This window comes from Pleurodeles waltl, chromosome 2_1 (genome assembly GCF_031143425.1).
Source record: "Pleurodeles waltl isolate 20211129_DDA chromosome 2_1, aPleWal1.hap1.20221129, whole genome shotgun sequence".
Lineage (NCBI taxonomy): Eukaryota > Metazoa > Chordata > Amphibia > Caudata > Salamandridae > Pleurodeles > Pleurodeles waltl.
In genome coordinates this window covers 779082639-779107071 of record NC_090438.1, presented here as the reverse complement: position 1 = coordinate 779107071, position 24433 = coordinate 779082639, and the positions used below count along the sequence as shown (strand labels likewise).

At 45.0% G+C, this 24433-nt stretch overlaps 1 protein-coding gene across 3 annotated transcripts in view; it reads right to left on the bottom strand.

The window, feature by feature from the left end:
- KIF13A (kinesin family member 13A) overlaps positions 1 to 24433 on the bottom strand; it is a 733240-nt gene that overhangs the window by 32080 nt on the left and 676727 nt on the right. For all 3 annotated transcript variants that reach the window (XM_069218350.1, XM_069218331.1, XM_069218342.1), the window contains 2 exons: positions 24011 to 24106; positions 4767 to 5820 (listed from right to left, as the gene is read on the bottom strand). In XM_069218350.1, coding sequence (XP_069074451.1) covers positions 4767 to 5820; positions 24011 to 24106 — 1150 coding nt within the window. The remainder of the gene's footprint in view (positions 1 to 4766; positions 5821 to 24010; positions 24107 to 24433) is intronic.

Sequence of the window (24433 nt, the reverse complement as noted above, 5' to 3'; positions counted from 1 at the left end):
CTGTGGCTGATATCTTCCTGCTCCCTAGTGACCGTCTGTTGTTGTAGTGCTCCCTGTGGCGCAGAGCGAGCACCGCCTCCTCCACCGCCACGTTTACTGAGGCTTCCCCTCTACCCCTGCAGGCTTCCTCTTCCCTCACCTGGTACACCTTGAAAGGACGACCTTTTTTCACAGTGCGGGCAGCTTTTATAAAAAGCACTAAAAAGTTCTATCAAGTATTTCAGCGCTTTATAAGAGCACCAGTTATATTGCACAAAGACACTTTTTTATGGTTCTGAGAAGATTACATAAATGGTCCAAGATCACAGGAAGTTGAGCCGATGCCGAGATTCAAACCCAGGTCTCCAAATCAGCAACTCTTTCCAGTACTTCACATCTTTATTATAGTCACATGCAACATCTACAAAAAACATTGACAAAGACAGCAGATTTTGCACAGGCGAAACCTACTGGCATTGCCAATGCCTGTTCTTTATTATTACATATAATACGACCTTGAAATACATACCTTCAGGATGTGCTCTGTAGAAAAACATCCCCAACATTTGAGTTTACTAAAATGGTGTCCATGTAGAATAGCAACTCAGGCCATCCAAAGGGTGTTGCACATAACTGACTTGCCTCTTAGTTCACTTTTGGCATTGTCAGGGTGGGTGGAAGCGTGAACGTTTAAAATTTCATTTCTGAAAACTATTCCTAAAAAAAAAGTTACTCGCACTAATTTAGTCTGATGTACTACTAAGATGAAACAGTTCTGCATGTGATTAAAATACATTTTTAAAGAGACATTTTTTATATTTTGCACATTTGTTGCAGAATGTCTTGAAAAACGAAGGTGGCCCAACGTTAACTGTGGAGGACACCTTAGTTACTTGCTTTCTTTCACGTCGATTAACTTTTAAATAAATGTTTGCGCGTTTTTAAAGGGGGACACATGCAAAGGTCAGAAGTGTGCTTGCGGCCCCCAGACTACAGATCTACAGGGACGTTATAGTATCGATTATACATCAGCATTGGCTTCAGTGCAGAATAACTGCAAGTGGGAAAAAAACTAGCTATAATACTAGCTATAAGCTATAACGCAGTCAACACTGAGTTTGTCATAAAGCTTTTTACCTAAACCTTTAGCCATTTGCAACATGGCTACAAAACACTGGCAAAGCAAACAGATTTTGCATAGGTAAGACCTATTGGCTTTGCCAATGCTTGTTAAGTTTGATTTGGCTTCGGGATGCTGTTCAACACCAGTTTACAGGTCTAATTTCATTGGACCTCAGTGCTCAACTCATGGTGAGGCTGATTTTATACATCCCTTTTTTAAAAAGGGAAGCAGATCTAAACCCGCTGACTATCGCCTGACTTGCAGTCCTCAACACTGATGCCAAGGCCTATAGCAGGATTCTTTTAAGTGATCTGGAAGAATGGGCAGAGAAAAACGAGTTTTTCCTTTTTTCACAAGAGGCTTAATGTCTAATTGCAATACGGAATATAACATTGTAGTGCTGGCTTTTAAGGACCAAAAACTAGAACATTTACACAGGGCTACCTAATTGCACGTTTCATTGATCATTCAGCAGCATTTGATGGGGTGGATCGGCACATCTTATGGAAAAAGCAGTCAGATTGGGGTATACCTATAGCCTTACTGTAAGAACGAATCTCCCTCTTCACAAATTTTTGGGTCAGAGTTCAGGTGGAGGATTGATCATATGAATCAAAACAAATACAAATAAACGCTTTAAGCGACTGTGTATTCTGGCACCCTTATTGTTCAGCCTTCAGACAGCTTACAATGGCACATCCCTGAATAATGCTAGGTTGCTTCCATCAAGAATAGGACAGCAAAAAATATGTTTTCAGAATGCTGATGGCTAAGCAATCTTGGATCAAACTGCAAAAGGCCTTCCAAGAGCTTTAAACAAGTTACATATATAAAATTAATTTAACAAATTAGTCGCTTATCAGTACAAAATTAAAGTATTGCTTTTTGAAAAAATATGAAAGGTAAGCATTCTTAGACCCTCCTTGAGTTATGCGTCATCTTATAATTACTTAAGAGTTTGGCTGACAGATGAGCTTTCACCACCGTACTATTTCTCAGTCCTACAGAATGAAAGTACCACCCTAACGTTAGCACTGTCTAGACCCAAGGCAAGACTGCAGAGCCCCTCTGCACTAGCAGTAGCAGTGCTGAAAGTAATCTAGGCCGAACTTTTACCAGGTTTATCCTGCGGTCAATACATTTTTGAAGACAGTAAGCCCCCTCCACGACCTCCTACAATGTAAGACCTATAGATCGATTTTTCACCTTCCTCTGAGGATTTACAGATAATGGATATGTGTGAAAACTGTGTTATTGACACAGTATCTTCCATGTAGGGCAGCCTTCATTATATTTTGTCATCAGCTTAGAAAAGGAGGGCATGGTTCATTAAAGGCAGTGTTAAAGATGATTATTCAGGAGTATAACTTATTTTCAAACCCCTGGACAAAATATTAAGATCATGGTCAAGGATTTGAAAATTGCTACAATCTGAGCAGATAATCCTTCTAAAACAATCCTATTGGCAACATAAAAATCTGAAATTGCTCACGAGTTGCTGGTCTCATTGAATTTAAAGTTTAGTGATACCGATTTGTTAATGGAATCATATGATACATTAACCAAGAAGACTGAATATAATTTGCATGCGTATTTAAGGTTAGGCTGGAATAGTCAACCAAATGACAGTGTAAGCTGCTGGCTCTGTAACTAAAAGTGGGAGACAATCTTGCATCTGTTATGCTGTTGCCCAGGAGTGAGCGCTGAAAGACAAAGCTTTTACAAACAAAAGTTTTTACACATGCTATTGGAAGATGCATGGGTGTACTGGAGTACTTCCTAAATGCTGGGAAGAGCACCGAGTTACGTCAGGCAGCCTAATTCTTAGACTCAAAGTCAACTTCTCTCTGGATATCCAAATACGAAAAAATAACAAATGCTATGACAAAAATTGTTATTAAAGGGACTGTTTTTATATTTGAAAGGCAGGACGTGCACTAGAAAACAGTTAATTTTATGTATTCAACAACGTAAAGTATTTTTATATATTCAACTGTTTATATGATTTTTTAAGACTTTGTAATGAATTTAACTAATCTTATATAATATACCTACTATTATTGGAGGATGTATCACATTAGTATACAAAATTATGATTCGCTTTCTTCATTATTACCCTACTACATTCTGTGGAACGCAATGGGCATTAATATATATAAAAAAAAAAAACGTACATTGCCTCTCGTAACAGCTTTCTCTTCTGACGCGAAATGACAGAATTGACAATATGTCAATCAATCTGCACTCGGTTTCATTCAACAGGCAATGAAAAGCCCCCTCTAGGCACTTCAACGAAGTCAAGCGCTAATCTTTGTGGAAAATCTATGTGATATTACGGTAACCACATTTACTATAGCGCAAAAAGAATCATCCCCAGAGGAATATCGCGGCGTTAGGCTGATACAGGCTGAACAAATCGACTAGACTATCCATGTTTTAAAAAGTTTCAACTATCCAAACTCCGAGCATAGTCCGATATGCAGATGTAGTTTGTTCCAGGGGAAGGGAAGATTCGTTTCATACTTCATTTTAACAAGGACATTTTTGAATCACACGTACTTCATTAAAGAGAATCGACTTTTGCATGAATTACAGTTAGTTGTTCATTTAATAAACAACAAAACTGCAGAGGAGGCATTCATAAACTGAGCCGGCGAGTGAGGGGAGGCAAGCAGCTGTAGAGGCAGGTGGTCCATGTTCAATGGCACTTTCTAGTTTTTTGGCAGATCTTCAGCAGATCTCCGGAACAAAAATCGGTCTACTGTTGCAATTCTGGAACGGAGTGGTGAAGGCCCCGAGCATCTGCAGCAGAGGAGGTGGAGGCCCTTGCATTTGTACAGAAAACAGCAAGGGGTGGGAGTAGGAAAATGATGGAAACTGGCAACAGCAGGAGCCTTCTTGCTTCAACTGCTGCATAACTACATGCATTACAACTGCTTAATTTTGGTATCTGATTCAAAGCCAGGAAAAAGGATAACGTAGTCATTTTCAACTTAATCGGTCCACGGTGTCCCGGACTGTTTTTGGCAAGGGCCACAGCCATACTAGTGCAGGCAGCATAAGACTGCGGCGGGTGTAGTGTTACGTTGTATTGTGAGCCTACACACCAGGCTGTACCATAATCCATTTGGGGGGAGGGCGCGAGTTGGGGAAGTGCCACCCCCTTGCCCGCCCCAATCTGCACATCCCCCCAATGCCCATGCATATGGGGTACCCAGAACATTTTCTGGCCACTTAACACTCATCATCTAAGTTCTGTAAATCACCTCCCTTTGATTAGCCCTACAGCAGATTTACTGAGGTCTGATGACAAACTCAACCAGAAAGATTCGTCCATGTAGAGAGCTTTATAAATGATACTAATACAGTGGTACCAGGATGCCCAGGTATTTTCTAATGCTTGGCTCCCAGAGGTCACAACAGCATTCACAAACTAATGTCACTTGCGTGTGACAGAGCTGCAATATACAGAGAAGTAAATATATTAGGGATCGGTGGAATGTGTTGCCTATAAGAAAACAAGCAAAGTTTTGTCTGGTGTGCAAAATAAACCACATTAAGCAGAAGCAGAGGCAAACACCATAGAAGATTAAATGAAAGCTGTAAAAGAAAAACGACAAATGTCAGCCGCACCAGCAGGAAACAAAATCAACCCTTGTCTTACCTAACTGACCATTAAGTTCAACTCCAACCCATGTTCCATGAGAAAAATCCACAGGGCCGATGTATCTCACTGTTCCCATTTTGTGATTTCCAATACAGACTTGCTCTCCGGGTGCCACCCAGCTGGGTAAAGTATTTGCGTGCTCTGCCAAAGCACAGTCCTCACTGTCCGAGGCATCCAGATGGTTCTTCCCCAGTAGATCTTCGTCTGGACAGGCGTCTGCATGATCCCGGCAGCAGAAGGGAGAAGGCTGCTCCTCCAGTTTGCAGGTATCGTCAGTTAAATCTGACAAAATGGTCACCTCAGCAGCGTCCCTAATTTTTTCTCCGTTAGAGGAACAAGTAGAATGAATGGGTGGTGCTCCACAGTGCTCCAAATCTTTACCCTCACCCACCCCCATAAACTCCGTGAAAGCATGGTCTTCTAGAACGTCTGATACGCACTCCACGGTGGCTTCACGACATGAGAAGTCAACAGGATTGCTTATGTGCGTCCTAGGTGGGGAATCGGAAGAACAAAATGTGTCAGTTCTATAAGGATGTTTTAGAGTACTCTGAGTGGAATACTGGGACATTGGAATCTCTTTTTCTAAGGCACTATTTTCTATGAGTGATGTCACCACCATATTTTCCTCTCCACAGAACCCTGCCAAATCCGCACTCTCCTTAACCAAAGATGTCCTCAAGTCCTGTGCCACAGAACGTCCTGAAACATCGCCGGGGTCGGAGTCTGACCTCATCTGATTGGCTAATTGTTCACTGCTATCACTGCAGGGCACCAGCATGTCCGACAGGGTGGCATTTGAGGCACTGTGGGAAAAATAGCCACTGGTAATACTGCTAGTGGTCGGGCTACGGGATACCTCCTTCTCCAGAACGCGAGAGCTTATGAAGTCTGCTTTGGAGGAAAACCAGTCCCTGTTTTCCAGGCTAGCATTGTAAACACTGAAGTCCGCAAACTCTTCAGGCACGTAAGTCCGCAAACTCTGGAAACCCTGTCCGTCAATTGCTTTCTTGCTTATGCCTTCAAGCTCATTGTCCTCCTCCTCAGAATCCTATGGAAAGAGTAAGAAAAGTGTTAGTCATCCATCATGTATTGCACAACTCAGGACAAACCTACTGAACACCCCCCTACCGTCTGTTATTCATCAAATAAAAGTATGCAACTGCTCTGATTCTGAAGTCACTCAGTTAGTCCCATTGAAAGGAATTTATGCAACAAATATGCATGTTTTTAGTGGAATTAACGCTAAATATTGCTGCCTTTAGAGGTTCCTTGTGCACATACATTATGTTTACAATGCAAAGTATAATTTTCAATTTTGAGCAAATGGACTGCTTCCCGATTGTGCCCAAATGGTCACCATGCCTCAAAATACTAAGCACAGTGTATCACACGGTATTACTGATTTCAAATGGTGTGGGAAAGTATGTGTAATACCAGGGGCAGCTCCTCCATAAGGGCAGAGGAGTGTCGCCACCCCCACCCCCACCCTTAGCGGCAGCTGCAAACCTTTTCCCCAAAAACTATAAAACTATGTTTATTATAGTTTTGGGGGAAAAGGGGCAGGGCCACAGGGGTGACTAGCAATGAGGGAGAGTGCTCAGCACTTCCCCACACTGCACATGTATGTTTGGCCAGCCGTCTCGGGCGCAGAAGGGTCTCTCCAGCCCAGCAATACAGTTGCCAGGCTGGAGAGAGCCTGCACAGGCTCCCAGTCTGCCTGGAAGCACCCTGGCTGTACGCTCCCAGGCAATCCTGATGCTGCTCTGAGGAGAGTCAGGATTGGCCGCAGGGCAGGCTGGGAGCCAGTGCCTGCAGCGAGATGGAAGAGCAGAGGAGCAAACCGGCGCGGGAGCAGAGGTAAGTTCTTTTTAAATATATATATTTTTTAAATGTTATACCAAATACAAATAACCCTTTCAGTTGCCACTGCAAGCCTTGCTGCCAAGAGACAGTGCAAACCATAGAAAGAGGGAAATGCTTGAATGAAAGGGGTTCAGACCTTCTGACTTGCACCAATGGGCATACTTGTTCCAATGACCTGCATAAATCTATGGCTACTTCTTGTTCTGAGCCACGGCAAACAGATCCAGTCATGTACACCCTAATCTGGAAAAGATTACTCCCATCATTTCTTGATGAAGGTCTCACTCCTGGTCCTCCAAGAAAAGATGACTCTGCTCCCAAATTGAGGAAAGGCCAAAACTACTGAGAAGGCACCTGTACCCATGATAGCCTGCAACTGAAGAGGACAGAAGGGAGGACCTTGGACAGATTGGAAGGGCACATCCACTGATGCAGATCTGGGACAAGAGATATAAATATGCACCCGAGACAAAAGGCTTCTCTGATGCTGGAGCGATTGCTTTCTTAGTCAACACTGAAGGGCTCTTATTTGCCATCTGGCATGTGAGACAATGGAATGCATGAAGAGATCAGGCATAGAACTTGCAAAATCAGAATCAGTGTCTGCACCAGAAATATCATAATCCTAACCCATATGTCTGGAATCCTCCTCCAAAGAAAGCCCTTTACGGGGGCGTGCCCAGCATTACTCCATCTGTAGGTGGCAAACTGGGACTTATGGGTGTTGACTGTGAATCTCAGGTCATGAAGAACAATCATAGTGTGCCGAAGATATTCTGTGAGTAATGCAGGAGACTTTGTCTTCACCAGCCATCCAAGGAAGGTAATACATGGATTCCTGATCTCCTCAGTTAAACTGCTGAACGGCTATCATCTTGGTGAATACAAGTGAAACAGTAGAACTGCAAACTGACAGCAATGAGATGAGACAGTGAACTGCAAGTAGTAACTGACAGCGAGGGATTCAGTAGATGAAAATCTGGACCCTGGGCATCCAGAGATACTAGCCAACCTTCTGCACTGAGTGCCAGTAAGACCTGGATCAGGGACAGCATCTTTAAATTGGAGAAACAATGAGTGGAGATCCGGGACTGGTCACAGGCCTCCATCCTTCTAGAGGATCAAGAAGTAAAGGGGATACAATCCCATGCCTCTTCCCTCCATGATCACAGCCTATCTCGCACTTTTTTTGTTAGTTGAGCAAGAACTTCCACCTCCAAAATTGAGGTGTGGAGCCTACATCACGCCTTGGAGAGGAACAGTAGGATGTAGCAATTGCAGATTTCCGGGATTATCCAGCAATCTGCTGTGATTGCCTCTTATCTGATGGAGATATGAGACCCTTATCCCCTATACCCCTCTGCCCCGTGGATGCGGGTGGTATGGGGTTGGAGGTGGTCCTGGTGTCAAAGAGGTTTTGAGACAGCGGAGCCAGCCTTAGATGGCAGGAATAGTAACTGCAGGAACAGGAGCTGCTGCTGTGGTGGCTGATGGCATCAATTAGATCGAACCCCACCCAAAAAGGAGCAATACATTTTTTGGGTGTTAGGACCAGCTGTGAAGGTTGCCACTGTTGGGACTTTAGTGTCCTGGAGCAATCTCCCAATTTTCATCACTGCTGGTAGCACTGATTCACTGAGAAGGAAAGGTCAAGCAAACATGCCATGGCTTGGCTGTTTTTGAAGAATTCCAGGGAAAAGTTGGCCTTCTCTACGAACAACTACTCAATATCAAAAAGGCATTCCCATAAGGATTGCTTGGACATCTCCCTACAAACCACTGGAATCCCTTCAAATATGTTGGCAAGGGTGACATCCATGGCCATGGATCGAGCCACAGTGTCAGAAGAATCCTGGCTGCACTTTGATGTTTGTTTGGCTACATCCAAACTATTGTTGACAATAACAGAAAATTGTTTTTTCATGTAGTCAGACACACCGAGGATAGTCATTTTTGCTAGCTGGATATGGATATATTTGTTGACTGGGTATATGGCATTCACAGTATGAAGAAAAAGGCTGAGAGGCAAAAATGTTTTGCTTCATAGAATGCATACTTCTAAACTATTGGGCTGCAATGGCCATAGTAAAAGTGTTTGTGTCTGACTTTGCATAAGAGGCACTGCAGAGAAGGATGTGTTGACAGAAACTTTGAGTCACAAGGCGCAGGTCTGTGGCATTGTGTACTTTGCCAGTGGACTGGAAAGGTTTTGCCTAGCAAATCAACAAGGGCTTCAGGACTGACTTAGTAAATGGAGACAGAGAATCTAAGCCTGCAGAAGAGGGTTGCAAGAATGCCATATTTCACCCTGCAGGCAAGTTCAGTTCCAAAGCTTCAGCTGCTTTTCATACCACGAGATTGGATAAACAGGCTTCCTCTGAAGAAGACCCAGAGAGGGGTTGAAGCCACTTGCCTTTATAAGTCCAAGTGTAGGCAGATATCTATAGTGTAAGAGTAAAAAAGCTGGTAAACCCCTAAGTCATTACCTTCTCTACAGCTATAGCCTTTATTTGACATGGAAAAAAGAATCCAAATTGGATCGAAAAAGTGACTCCATCTTAGTGAATCTTTTAGCACCAGGGTGGTGCTCTGCCATAGATTCGTAATTGAAGCAAGGAAGGACCTTTTACTTTTGCCATTCTGATAATATCCACTGACTGCGAAAGTCAACACAGGCTGAGATCAGCACAGTGAGCAACATCGGTGACTGCTTCAATGAGTGATAAGTGCATGAGACTCGCCACACTGGAGGGAACTAGGGTGCCTCTGGATGCCTGGAGCAGCAAGAATTGCCAAGCAAGAGTGGCCCTAAGAGTAATATAGACAACCTGAAGATATTCAGTATCGTAGTCTGGAAGTCAATGACCTGCTCGGTGTCAGCCAATTGAGTGGGAAATTTTGGCTTTATCTTCTCAATGTCAAAATTGGCTCTGATGATGAGAAAGAGACAAGCATTGGGGAATATCACTGAGACTCCAAGGTGTGCCGGAAGCAGTAATATTTAATGAAGGACTAAGAGGATTTCCCATTTAAATGGTGTTTTTATAGTTGGAAGGTCTCTTGGGAGATCATCCCTTGTGTGTCTCCTTACCTGAAGAGAAGGACCACTCTGGCATATCCCTGCATGCTCTTGATAAAAATATAGAGTTACTTACTTTCTGTAACAATCTTTCTGGTGGATACTCTAATCGCAGATTCCTCATCTGTAGAATATTTCCCATATGACAGACTGGATCTGGAAGTTTTCAAAGCAGTGCTCCTATTTGCTGCTAGGGGGTGACATGCAGCTCCTCGTTCACTGTGGACCGCCCCATAAGTGACAAAGCGGAGCCGCATATGAGCACCACCCTTGTGCCGTAATGTCTGTTTCCTGCTTGACACTTTCCATGGCTTCTGACGCAGAGCACAAAGCAATCAGAGGAAGCAGTGTGCAGCTCTCTAATTGGGACCTTTTGAGACTGTAAATGAACAGATCTGGATGCACACCAAGTCACAAATTTGTCCCATCAGCAGGCATAAAATGTTTTTGTGGAGGGACACCTGTTCACAAGACAGATGCTCATGCACAGAGTTCAGAATACCATTCTTGATCATCTTGAAAACTCTGGACAGGAGTGTTATCAGTGAGGAGGTGGAAAGGAGTCCTGAGCTCCACTCAACATGAAATGTATCTCCGAGCGAGAGCCTCCTTGTAAACTAAGGCGCGCAGAAACGCTGACATTGTGCATGCTCTGCAGTGGCAAGCAGATCTAACCAAAGTGGCCCCCAATATCTGAAGGGAGCAAGCCCGCCAGATGCTGAACCACCAGGAATTTGCCCTTATGTTCCAGAGGCATGACCTCTTGACACAGTCCACGACCCCTCTCTGCGCTGCTTTTTGCAATACCATATGGCGGTGGTATTGTCTATGATCACCTTAAACAGCCTTCCCCTGATGAAAGGAAGAAAGGCTTTCAATCCCAGGCAAATTGCTCTCAGCTCCAAGAGACCAGAGTCCTCTGATTGTCTACCTCTCCCAGATGGCCGCTCCAATCAAGAAATTATGCATTTGCCTCTGGGTGGGGAAAAAAGAGGGATCTGCCACTGACCCAATCACAGTCCATAAGCCACCACTGCACATCTTTTTCAGTTCCCTCTGATATCTGGATCAGATCAGAGGGATTCGCCTGATGCTGTGCCCACTGGAACATCAGATCCCACTGCGGCAGATGAGCTGCAACCGCCCCCATCACTTCTGTGAGTACCCCTTGGGAGGAGGGGGCGTGGAAGCAGGGCAAGACCAAAGGGGAGCACAGCAAACTGGTAACGCTCTTGGCCTTCCGTAAACTGCAGGCAACGCCTGTGCACAGGCGGGACGGGGATATGGAAGTAGGCGTCCTGCAACTACAGTGCTTCCATTCTGTCTCCAAATTCAGGGGCACACCATACCTTAGCCAAAGCGAGCATCTTGAACCTTTACTTTTCAGGAGGAGGTGCAGGGGGTGTGGATCTAGGATAGGATGGAGGCCTCAATCCTTTATCAGCACCCAAAAGTAGCAGGAATAGCAACCAAACCCTACTTGTGATGCCAGCACCCTCTCAATGGCTTCTTTGGCCAGAAGAGCCAGTCCTTCCTGTGCCAACTTTGAAAGTGTGCTGGGATCCTGCTAACCAGGCCCCAGCGTTCTTTCCTAAAATCTGTACCTTTGTTTTCACAATTGGCAAACCCATGGCACACAGGTAAGTCCCTTGTAAAAGATATTCCTGATACCGAAGGCCCTGCAGCCAGGGAAGGTCCCCAAGGGCTGCAGCATGTATTATGCCACCCTGGGGGACCCTTCAGCAAGCACATGCATACTGCCCCTGTAGTTTGTGTGTGCTGGTGGGGAGGAAAAGGCAAAGTTGACACAACACCCCTCTCAGGGTGCCATGCCCACAAACCACTGTCTGTGGCATAGCTAAGTCATCCTCTAGCAGGCCTTACAGGACTAAGGCAGGGTGTACTATACCACAGGTGAGGGCACAGCTGCATGAGCAATATGCCCCTACAGTGTCTAAGTCCATTCTTAGACATTGTAAGTGCAGGGTAGCCATATTGAGTATATAGTCTGGGAGTTTGTCATTACGAATTCCACAGCACCATAATGGCTTCACTTATTACTGGAAAGTTTGATATCAAACTTCTCAGCACAATAAACCCCGCTGATGCCAGTGTGGGATTTATTGAAAAATGCGCAGAGAGGGCATCTTAGAGACTGCTAGTGCAGGACTGACCGGTCTGTTCCGGCCTGCCACTTTCGGACAAGTTTCTGATCACATGGGATGAGAGCCTTTGTGCTCTCTGTGGTCACAAACAAAGCCTGTCCTGGGTGGAGGTAATTCACACCTCCCCCCGCAGGAACTTTAACACCTGGCGGTTAGCCTCAAAGGCTCAACCCTCGGCTTACAGTGCCCCAGGGCACTCCAGCTAGTGGAGTTGCCAGCCCCCGGACAAAGCCCCTCTTTTGGCAGAAAGTCCGGCGGGAAAATTAGGGAAAACAGGAAGAAGTGACCACCCCAGCTAGGACCACCCCTAAGGTGTCCAGAGCTGAGGTGACCCACTCCCTGCAGAATCCTCCATCTTAGTTTGGAGGACAGGGACTAATAGGGTTAGGTTTGTGCACCCCCTCCCCAAAGAGAATGGACACAGGAAGGGTGTGTCTTGTTTTACTCAAATAAACACTGGTTATTTTTCTAAACTGGTGCGGAGTACTTTTGTGGTGTTTTCACTGTGTTACTGTGTGTGTACAAATACTTTACACATTGCCTCTGAGATAGGCCTGACTGCTTGAGCCAAGCTACCAAGGGGGTGAGCAAGGGTTATCTTAGCAGTGTGACTCTCTTATCCTGACTTGAGTGAGGATCCCTACTTGGACAGAGTGCAAACAACTGCCAACTCGACAACACATTTCTAACAACTTAGAGTTGTGTCCTGAGCCCAAACACAAGAGACACACTTTGTGCAGATCAGTCACTGGCATGTTTTCAACAGTCACAGCACAGTCTGAACCCTGCAATCCTCAGGGGTTTTTTGATCTCTTTCTCAACAGAAAACAGCTTTGAAAGGAATATGTCAACCAAAAAAACGAGTGGAGTTGTAGAAATAAAGAAACTAACGTCCTTGTGCAGGGAGAGCGCTTATATGCAGATCCACTCCATTATTTCTGGGGAAGAACAAAGTAAACGGAGAGCCACACTGTGTCACCTAGCAGGGTGCGTGAGCCTTGGTTTGCAAATTTACAGATCTAGTCTGGCATCTGGGGAATATTCTACAGGTGAGGAACCCGGGTTTAGAAATATCCATCAAAACTTGGCCTCTTGCTCCTTGATGGACTTTTGGTACATCAAGGAATAAGAGTTGCAGACTGAGGGGTCAGGATCCTAGGCATCACATTAAGGTGTCATGCAGGTCCAAAAGGGAAAGCTTCTTATAGCATAGCAACAGGAACTAAATTCTGAAAACTTCGGAAAAAACATCTGAACTAGTCATTGTAAAAAAGCTGTGGAATTTCAGGATGAACAACCAAGAAGAGCTCCAGACTCAGGTCAATGAGATGTGGAAAAACATAAAATGATGCCAGCACTCTGGTTGGCTCCTTACATATCCCAATGACATCATATTTTGGGGCATGGAGTCATAGTTTAAGATGCACATCCACAATTGGTGAAGTTGGAGACTTACTGCTGGGGGGAAAAGTTTCAGGATTGAATTGACACCTGTGGATATTTATAGGATGAGGAGTTTGTGGGAAGAAGCATACCTCTATTTATACACACACACACAAAATTTAGATATGCGTTTCAAAAGTCTCTCTAGTGCTCCATATATATAAACAGGGAAAATAACCGACACTGATTTCACTCTGCCCCAGTGTATTTAAGTGATAGAGATTGTCATCTTACCCATTTCAGCACAACCAAAATTTAAGTGATTCCTCCTTAAGACTGGTATATATCTGTACTACTTCATTCAAAGAATACAAGATTCACCCAAAGGCATGCGGTACATATAGGGTTGAAGAGGGTACACACACACACACATGATGTAAACGGAAATTCAAACAAATCTTAGGAAGAAAGGAAAGCAAGACATCCAAAGGCTATTCCTATGGGATGAATCAGAGACACAGATTTATGAACAACAAAGTTGCACATTCTCCCAGCAGGTGCTCCACATTAATGGCACAAGAAAAACTACTTTAGAAAAGCCACATAATACAGAGGCATGTGTGAAATCAAAGTGACTTTCAAAACACCAGAAGCTAAAAGAATAACACTGCCTTTTGAACCTAGATCCAGTGGGAAGCCACATCCTACAAGCTATTGTTAAGGGCAACAGAGACAAACACACAATATAAGAGCTGAAAGAGAGTGAGGTCAGAAAGGCTGTGGCTGTTAGCATGTTGACCTTACAAATAACATGAATTAGTAACAAAACTTGTCCAGGTTCAGCAACCAACCATAACCTGGAGAAATGAGCAAATCTGAGCAGAAGAACCTGCAAGTAAAGTTCAATCGCTAATGTGAAGATGATACAGAATCCCCAGGCATGAGCCTGTGGTGGGCTGCGTTACGAGCGGATCAAAGAGAGTCAAAAGAGTGGCTTAATTTAAGTTTTTATTTTCTGTTTAGTCACAGCCTATTTCTTTTAACGGTAGGGTTAAGGGTCTAAGTCTCTGGGTTTCTGTTTCTCTTGACTTCTTTCTTTTCTTCTAGGGTTTTCCTCGTTTTCGCGGTCGCCTTCGGTCTGTGTAGGATGGACGTCTCTCCCGGACCCCGACCGAAATGAAAGAAACAAAATAAAGAATCGGTAAGTACTTCTGGGATAGTGGGTGGGGTACGGTGCTCGTGAGGGTTTAAGGCAACATGCGGGCAAGTTCGTGAAGGGGTGATCAGGGTGGGGTTTAGGGTTGCGGGGGTCCACACTGTGCCTATTTCCCTTCTTGCCCCTTCCCTTGTCTCTCGTTCACCCTCCCCGTCCTTCCTCCCACTTCCCCGGTGCCTTTCCCCGTAACCGACCTTCCCCGTGACCCTCCCATCCCTAGGAGGGACCGTACCTTGTGAAGCCCCGACCCTCCTGGGTCGTGGCGGCTTTCTCGTTTCTCCGGTGTCTCTTCCTTTTCCCGCTCTCGCGCTTCGGTGGTTCCTCTGGGCGTCTCTTCCTGGTTCTTCGTCGGGGTGGTTAACCGGTTCGTCCTCTTCTCCCCGGCCGGGATTTCCCTTCCGCTCGCCTCCTCTCCGCTACGCACTCGTTTCGCTCTCCACTCTTCTCCTCCTTGGGCTCCGACGCGCCCCCTCTCCGGATCTGTCTCCCTTTTTAGTCTGCGAAACCGGAAGTCCTCGATGCTGTGACGACGTGGCGTTTCCCCGTTGCCAGGGGAACGCTGCGTCGTTTCCGTGGATTCGGCCGAAAGATGGCGGACTCGAGGTGAGTGTGTCGGGTCCTCCGGGACCCGTCTACAATCCCCTACCCTAGATCGGGGCTGTTCGAGATCCGATGACGGAGGGAACCGGGAGAGGTAGTCGGCGGGGCTTTGTAGGGAACCAGGGATATGGCGAACCTGGAATGTAAAGGGTTGCATTTCTAAGAACCATCTCAAGATTCTGAAGTTGGAGTCTTTGTGAGCAGCAAGCCAGGTGAGAGGGGCATGGTCAGTGAATAAAACGAAGGACCTCCCTAAGAGATAATATTGCAAGGAGTCTATGGCCCATTTAATGGCGAGACATTCTTTTTCAATCGTGGGGTAATGGGTCTCAGGCGGAAATAATTTCCTACTTAGAAAAACCACTGGGTGGTCAAACCCCTCCTCATCGGGCTGAGTGAGTACGGCTCCCAGGCCTAAGTCCGATGCATCCGTATATAGGTGGAAAGTGTTTAAGAAATCCGGGCATTTTAGTATTGGGTCTGTGACAAGAGACCGTTTCAAGCGTTCAAAGCTACGTTGTTGGAAATCGGTGAATGGGGCCAGTCTGGTGGGGTTTTGTTTGGTCAGGAGGTCAGTCAGAGGGGCAGCTATGGTGGAATAATTGGGGATAAACCGGCGGTAGTATCCTACTAAACCTAGGAACGACCGTAGATCTTTCTTTGTTTTAGGTTCAGCCGTTCGTAATATAGCCTCAACTTTGTTTTGTTGGGGTTGTAGGGTGCCATTTCCTATGACATACCCCAAATAGGAAATTTCAGTGTTTCCCAGTAAACACTTCTTAGGGTTGGCAGTTAACCCGGCTTCCGTTAAGGTGGAAAAGATTGTATCCAGATGGACTAAGTGTTCTTGCCAGGTTTCGCTAAAAATGACTATGTCATCGAGGTAGGCAGCTGAGAAAGTTTGGAATGGTTTTAAGATTTGATCCATCAGACGCTGGAAGGTCACGGGAGCGCCGTGAAGACCAAAAGGTAAAACCGTAAATTGGTAAAGACCGGAAGGGGTTGAAAAGGCCGTCTTTTCCTTAGCTTCGGAATAGAGGGGAATCTGCCAATACCCCTTGGTTAAGTCCAGGGTGGACAAATAACGAGCCTTGCCTAACTTTTCTAAGATGTCATCCACCCTTGGAATGGGGTATGTGTCAAAAAGGGAAATCTCATTCAGTTTGCGAAAATCAATGCAAAATCTTATCGATCCGTCCGGTTTAGGAACCAACACTACAGGGGAATTCCAAGGACTATTAGAGGGTTCAATGACCCCTAAGGCTAACATTGCTTCGATTTCGGCTTCAATGACAGGCTTTCGGGCTTCGGGGATGCGATATGGATGAAGACGCACTACTTGTCCTAGAGGTGTGTTAATGTGATGGTAGGTTAATGTAGTTTTTCCCGGTGTTTTGGAGAAAAATTGGGGATGTTGCTCGATTAGGGTATCTAGTTGGTTTTTTTTAGCATCAGTTAGCTTTCTGTTAATATTGGGTTTTTCTTCAGGAGGGGTTTCTCTCATAGGGCATAACTCCAGTTCTCGTTCTTGGGCATAAGAGACCGAACACCCAATATCCGTCTGGTCGGTAGTCTCTTCTGTCGATTTCCATTGTTTTAACAGATTTATGTGGTAAATTTGTGTTTTTCTGGGGTGGGTGCTTATCTCTAATAGATAAGTGACCGGGGAGACTGATTTAATAACCCTATAGGGTCCTTGCCATTTGGCGATCAACTTATGGTCAGATGTAGGTCGCATAATAAGGACCTGTTCATTAGGGAGGAAGGAACGAATTTTGCTTCCCTTATCATAGTAGACCTTTTGCTGTTTTTGAGCCATGATTAGGTGGCTATGAACGTCTTCCCAGAGGGTTTGTAACTGCCCTCTGAGCTGATGGACATAATCCATCGGGGGTTTCCCTTCTTCCTGTTCTCCCTCCCAGGTGTCTGCAGCCATATCCAGAAGGCTGCGAGGTTGCCTTCCAAAAACCAATTCAAAGGGGCTATGTCCCGTAGAGGACTGTTCGTGGGTCCGTATAGCATATAGAACCAAGGGAAGCTTCTGATCCCAGTTGCGACCGGATTCATCTACAGTTTTCCTTAACAGTGTCTTTAATGTGCGATTATACCGTTCTACCAGTCCATCTGTCTGTGGGTGATAGACTGAGGTGCGTAGCTGGGTAATCCCTAATAACTGACATATTTGCTTCATGAGTCTCGACATAAAGGGGGTGCCTTGATCCGTCAATATTTCCTGGGGAAAACCTATGCGGGAAAATACGGTTATCATGGCTTGGGCTATGGTTTTGGTGGTCATACTGGCGAGGGGTATGGCCTCTGGGTATCTAGTCGCATAGTCAACTATGACTAATATGTAGGTATGACCTTTAGAAGAGGGAAGGAGGGGTCCCACCAGGTCCATGCCGACCCGTTTGAAGGGGATATCAATAATGGGTAAGGGGTATAACGGTGCTTTCCGGGGCATCCCTGGTTCAGTTAATTGGCATCTAGGACATTGGGAACAATATCTGCGTATCTGAGCATATATTTCTGGCCAATAGAATTTTCGCATCAGGTATTCTTCTGTTTTCTCCCGACCAAAGTGACCACCCCCAGGTTGATTGTGGGCTAAAAACAGTACGTGAGCTCTAAATGGTCCTGGAACAACTAACTGTTGTTTGATATCCCCTTTACCCGTCGTAGTTATCCGGTATAGGAGGTGTTTCTTGATAAGAAAATAAGGACCCACCTCATTAGTAATCTCTGTTCTGGCCGAGTTCCAAGCATGGGAAAGGGTAGGATCTTCTCTCTGGCTCGTTTGGAAAGAGATGGGTCGGCTACTAATCTCTGCTACTAATGTAGGAACCTCCTTCGCCTTCCGGGTTTCCTGATATTGTCTTTTTTCCCGTCTTTTTTCCTTTCGCGTAAGTTTCTTTCGGTATGGAGGTACTTCTATAGGGACATGGGAAAAAGGGGCTTCGGTCCACCACTCGGGAGTCCCAGCAGGCTTACGAACTTGATCTAATAGGTCGTAGAACCGGCTATAATCAGTCCCGATAATACAGTCCTCGATTAGTTGCTCCATAACCCCTATCGACAGCATATCCCGAAAGGGGCCCCATTCTATTTTAACCGTGGTGAGGGGATAAGTTCCCTTGTCTCCATGTATACAACATATGGATACCCAGCGGTTGGTGACCGAAGTACCCAGAGGGATTATATCCTTCCTGATTACGGATTGTCCACATCCTGAATCGATTAGAGCTGAAATGACCTGTCCATTTATGGTGACCAGGTATCTAAATTTCTCATTCCCCTTCCCTGTACACAATACTCTACGTCATGTGACCCCAATTTCCATAGGCTCCGGTCCTTCGGATTTCCTGGGACATATTCTGGCAATGTGGCCCCACTCACCACAGTGGAAACACTGTGGGGACTGCATAGGGTGATGTTCTGCGGGTATAGGGAACTGCGTTTCCTCTGGAAAATACCTGGGAGTTGGTTTTAGTGGAGGGATGGGGTTTTTTTGGAAAGGTCTCGGGGTGACGGGTTTACTTTCTGTGGAGCGATGGAAAGCACAAGCCAAGTCAATAGCAACCTCAGTGTTCATGTTTGGGTGTTGTCGGATCCAGTTCTTGGTGTTAAGGGGTAGGGAATCCAAATACTGTTCTAAAGTAATTGTCTTAATGACATCCTCCCGAGTTGTCCCTATGGGACCCAACCATTTTTGAGCTAGGTCTTTCACCCTAAAATAGAAGGAGCGAGGGTCCTCGTTCGCGCTCCATTTTATTTTTCTAAATCGTAAACGATAATATTCCGTATCATGTCCAACCCGCCCCAGGATACTTTTTTTTATCTCTTGATAGGAGGTCGTACCATCAGGATTGGCTGATTGGTAGGCAGCCTGCAGGAGTCCCGTAAGCAAGGGGGCCACGTACTGACCCCAGCGTTCCTCTGGCCATTGAGCAGATGAGGCTACCCTCTCAAAATTCGTAAAAAATTAATCTGGGTCTTCCCCTTCCTGGTATTTTTGGAGGACCGAACTGGGAACATTTGGGTGTACCTTACTAGCCGCGATTGTATTGGTTAGCTTTTGAATTGCAGTCTCATGTACTAGTTGATTATTGGCTAGTATTGTAGCCTGACTTTTTAACGCGTATTGCAAGGCCTCCCGGTCTTCCTTGGCTTCGCGTTGGTGTGCTTCCCACACCAACTACAGATGTCTCTGCCCTTCTGCGAGTTGTTTATTTATGTCCTCCAGGGAAGGGGCTTCGCTCATGATGAAACGCTCGTAAGCCCACCTGAGAAGGGGTAATCCCACTTCTGACACCACTGTGGTGGGCTGCGTTACGAGCGGATCAAAGAGAGTCAAAATAGTGGCTTAATTTAAGTTTTTATTTTCTGTTTAGTCACAGCCTATTTCTTTTAACGGTAGGGTTAAGGGTCTAAGTCTCTGGGTTTCTGTTTCTCTTGACTTCTTTCTTTTCTTCTAGGGTTTTCCTCGTTTTCGCGGTCGCCTTCGGTCTGTGTAGGATGGACGTCTCTCCCGGACCCCGACCGAAATGAAAGAAACAAAATAAAGAATCGGTAAGTAGTTCTGGGATAGTGGGTGGGGTACGGTGCTCGTGAGGGTTTAAGGCAACATGCGGGCAAGTTCGTGAAGGGGTGATCAGGGTGGGGTTTAGGGTTGCGGGGGTCCACACTGTGCCTATTTCCCTTCTTGCCCCTTCCCTTGTCTCTCGTTCACCCTCCCCGTCCTTCCTCCCACTTCCCCGGTGCCTTTCCCCGTAACCGACCTTCCCCGTGACCCTCCCGTCCCTAGGAGGGACCGTACCTTGGGAAGCCACGACCCTCCTGGGTCGTTGCGGCTTTCTCGTTTCTCCGGTGTCTCTTCCTTTTCCCGCTCTCGCGCTTCGGTGGTTCCTCTGGGCGTCTCTTCCTGGTTCTTCGTCGGGGTGGTTAACCGGTTCGTCCTCTTCTCCCCGGCCGGGATTTCCCTTCCGCTCGCCTCCTCTCCGCTACGCACTCGTGTCGCTCTCCACTCTTCTCCTCCTTGGGCTCCGACGCGCCCCCTCTCCGGATCTGTCTCCCTTTTTAGTCTGCGAAACCGGAAGTCCTCGATGCTGTGACGACGTGGCGTTTCCCCTTTGCCAGGGGAACGCTGCGTCGTTTCCGTGGATTCGGCCGAAAGATGGCGGACTCGAGGTGAGTGTGTCGGGTCCTCCAGGACCCGTCTACAGAGCCATTCTCAAAAGGAAGTACTTTTTCGTAACATAGAAGTAGGTGCCTTCAGCATACATCTAAGCCATGTATTCTGTGGGAGAAATGACTGTATTAATTACCTGAAGGTCCCCCTGTGGAGAGAATGGATTTTATGTATTTGTTGAGCAGTTTCAGATCGTTGATGGGTCTGAACTCCCCAGCAGGATTCCTGACTAGGAAGGGATGGAGAGAGACTACTGTCCTCCCCAATCTGCTGAATAGAACAGGAAATCATTTTGCCAGCAGCATCCATGTGTGGAACTGCAGGCCTGGGTCTCACAGGGTTCTTTGTTCTGTGATCAGGAAACAGAATACAGGGGAAGGAGAGAATTCTGTAGCATAATCAATGCATATCACATTCAGCACCATGTTATTTAATGTATTTCCACTTAGGCCTGAAATTAATGGAGTAGGCATCCTTCATCCCAAAGGAGGGGAACATGAAGATGGGAGAACATTAAAACTAGAAATCTGGGGCTAGGGGCAGGGTGCATGCAGACCATCACATTAAATGGTACAGGGGGTCTTGGACAGTCTGTTGTGCTCAAACATATCCAGGCACTTTCTGGTCCATGAGTGGCAGCTGAAGACACTGCATTTTAGGAGGCCTCCTGTTCCAGGTCTCAAATGAACATCACATTTGAGGCTGAAGGAATGGCTGTTGCTTTTCAATGTATTAACCACCATGTCTAATCCAAAGTGTATGAGCTACAACTCGGAAAGAGAAGGTGGAGGTCACATGCACCCAAAAAACTGCCTTGCCTACTTGGTTGCTTGAGGGGGCATTCTTATAAGTGACCATGGTGAGCCAGGACAAGGCAGAACTGAGTCTATTTCAGGTGAGGCCTACACTTGGAAACCACCTTCTTCACATATTCCTTTAACTCTCAAAGCATTAGGGCACATTGAAGACCATAATGAGGTGCTATCTTGTAAAGGCTAAACATCCTAAACACCAGGGTTTACAGTGGAGGAAGTGGGTGAACAACTCAGATGAGTTCAGATTCTCTTGTATGTAGATCACCACCACCTACATGGATGCAGGCCAATTCCCCTCACCAATTGGGGAGATTTCCCTATGCTTTTTAAAACGCATTGCTAGCCTGTGGATTTGCGGAACTGGAAAAACCAAATGGAGTCTCACTAGTCCTAATGTTGGAGTAGTTCACAAAGATGGACCAACATGAAGACTATCTTAAATCTGCCACAGACTTTGTAGAGGAATGTGGTATTCAGTGTTTTGTTTTGAGATGTTAAGGAGAGTCGAAATTATACACTTTAGAAGCATTTCTTTGACACTAACCTAGATCATAAAAGAAGCAAGAATATTATGATAAAAATGAGTAAAATATTATCACATGTAAGAATTACAAATGTAAATAGATAATAAAACCCCAGAATTTCATTTTTTGATGATCTGATAGAAACTTATAATCCACTCGTACCACTCCCTAAATGACGGCTGTGAGCACACTCAAGAGTAGTGTTGAAACCTATAGTTCATGGATGGGGTACTCTGCTTACTGGCATACAGTCCCTAGAATCGAAAAGTTCTCCTGAGTGACTAAATCAGGAGCTTTATACACATTTATACCTAGAAATGTGAGCATTCTCCTCATCTTCGCTTACCCAGGGACATGAGGCTACATCTTGAGAAGTTATACTACTATCAGATAGTAAGTAAAATGGGGCAAGGGCCATATAAGTGAAGAGGCACAGATGCCGTCTACGATACAATATTGATGAATAACGACAAAGGCAAGCATGTATAATATTAACTTATATTCATATATTGCATCTCAAGTAAATCAAAAACCCACGATAAAATACTACAAAACTTTCACTTGAATTCTAACATTGATGGCACTTGTGGTTAGAACCCATGGATCTCCCTCTTCCAACCCTTTTCCTTGCCTTACTTTTGCATAGGCTTATAATTAGGCATGTAAATTACCGCAGAGAGCAGCTTATGGAACACCTTGTCCTTCTGTTGCATCTAACATATACTGTTACTGTGCACTGCTCCCACCACTCTCCCAAGTAGTCATGCAGCAGATCTTTCATCAACACAACATGCCTGCAAATAAGACTGTTCAGGTGCATGTAGGTTGGTGGGGTACTGAAGGAGCTCAGCGGGTGGCCTCATCAGCACCCAGCACAGAGCAATTTACTGTGATACACAGAGCTGCCAAAAGAGACGACCTTGATTGGCAGCAACAAGTCTCTGCAGGGGCAGGACCTGCTCATTCCCTTGATAGAGAGGAATTTAAGAGACAAAACAAATCACTGGTTTCAAGTCACTTTGATAAAACAGCAGACGTTCTTTATAAGCAGATGTCGTAAAAGGAGATAGGGCATAACAGAAGAGCAGCTCCACCTTTCCTCATCCTCCCAGGTACAGCTTAAAAAAAAGTATTTGACTAAGATAAAGCTGTGTGCTTGTGGAGACAGGTGAGGAACTCTAAAAACATGAAGAGCATGATAAGTAAGAGGTAATAAATGGTAATATACATATACTACAACAGCAAAAGTGATGAACACAAGTCTTGCCCAAGAATGATTTTTCTAGGGCCATACAAGGGATTAACCAAACTTTGATGATATTTAATCAACTGCGGTGGTAATGCTTCACTTTACGAAAACGGACGTATTCGCACAGCAAACTGCAAAGTCATTAATGCAAGTATCTTGCCCGCTATGAAAAGGTTACTCCATTAAATCCTTCCTTCATTACCTAGAAAATCAGGGTGTATCTTGTAGCTCTCAGGGTGGGAGCCAAGGTTTTTAAAATGAAAATAAAAAAAAGCATCCTTGCCTTAGAAATGCTGGCATTTCAAGATATCCCTTAAGCAAATAAACTTACTCATTAGCATACTGGCATGGCGCCTTCAATTGATAGATTCAGAGGAAACAGGACAAACTGGAGGGGAGATGGTAGGCAGACATAAGGGACAAAGAATAAGAGTAACAGACACGGCCTACTCTGATTCAATATTCCCTGAACATGTTAGGTACGTTGGCTGGTGATATTTTTGGCCCTTGAGATCTTAAAGGGCCTTTTGGGGACCTGCTTCCTATGTGCTAAGCTACATTTTTGTTTAATCATGTCATGAACACTTCTGTCCAAGTACTTACATTTTGACGATTTTTCATCTTTGTAGAGATGTTGACTAAAAAGTTTCAAATTTTATTTAAACGACTAGCTTGATAACCCACACTGTACTTCTGCTTACCTCTCTGGCACTATGCTGCACTTGCACCTCCCACTATTGTGCTATTCTTCATCACAAGAGCATACTTTCCCATTCAAAAAGTACAAAAAATATTTCCAAATAACAATTTATCTTCAAAATTAAAAAAGTCAAACTTTATAGGACCCAGTACCATAACATAATCCACTTGTGAAGGTAGTTGGTGGATTACCAATTTCGAAAAAATTTTAATGGGGCAATGCATCTTACCCTTTCTCTATTCCTATTAACGATTGGAAACATTTCGTATCTTGAAAATCGTATACAAAGATTGGTAAATCACTACCAAAGCACAATAAAATAAAAAAAGGTCTAAAAATAAAAGCAGACAACCAGGTTTCAATGTTATGGCGGTTTTTACAGCTGCTGCATAACTATCGGCAAAATGGCTTAAACCCACCACCAGGAAGAATGACAAAAACTGGTACGAAACTTACAATCTTCTCCTCATGTATGCTATTGTTTTCTATTTGCATGTTGCTGGCAATACTTCCAGGGGAGCCAGCGTTTTGTACCTGGGATGGAGGCATGCTCTGCAAAGGTTAAGACACACAGCACATCACACAAAGTAGACACATCTAGAGTTTACATGCAACGTTAAGTTCATGCAAGTTTAGACAGGAGTTTGTGCTAGTCAATGAGGCAGCATGCCATCAAACAATTCATGTTCATACATATCCATGCAAATGTTTTATGAGGTTTTAGTATGCAGTCTGTACCCCATCTGGTGTGATGGCAAACAAGTGGCATGGTCAATTCATTGGTTAGTTGCAACAGAAAACAACAAATGTAGCGAGTTTGTTGCAAACACAAAAAGAAAACTAGCAAGCAGAATCAGTGCATTCACGGACTGGGTGAGG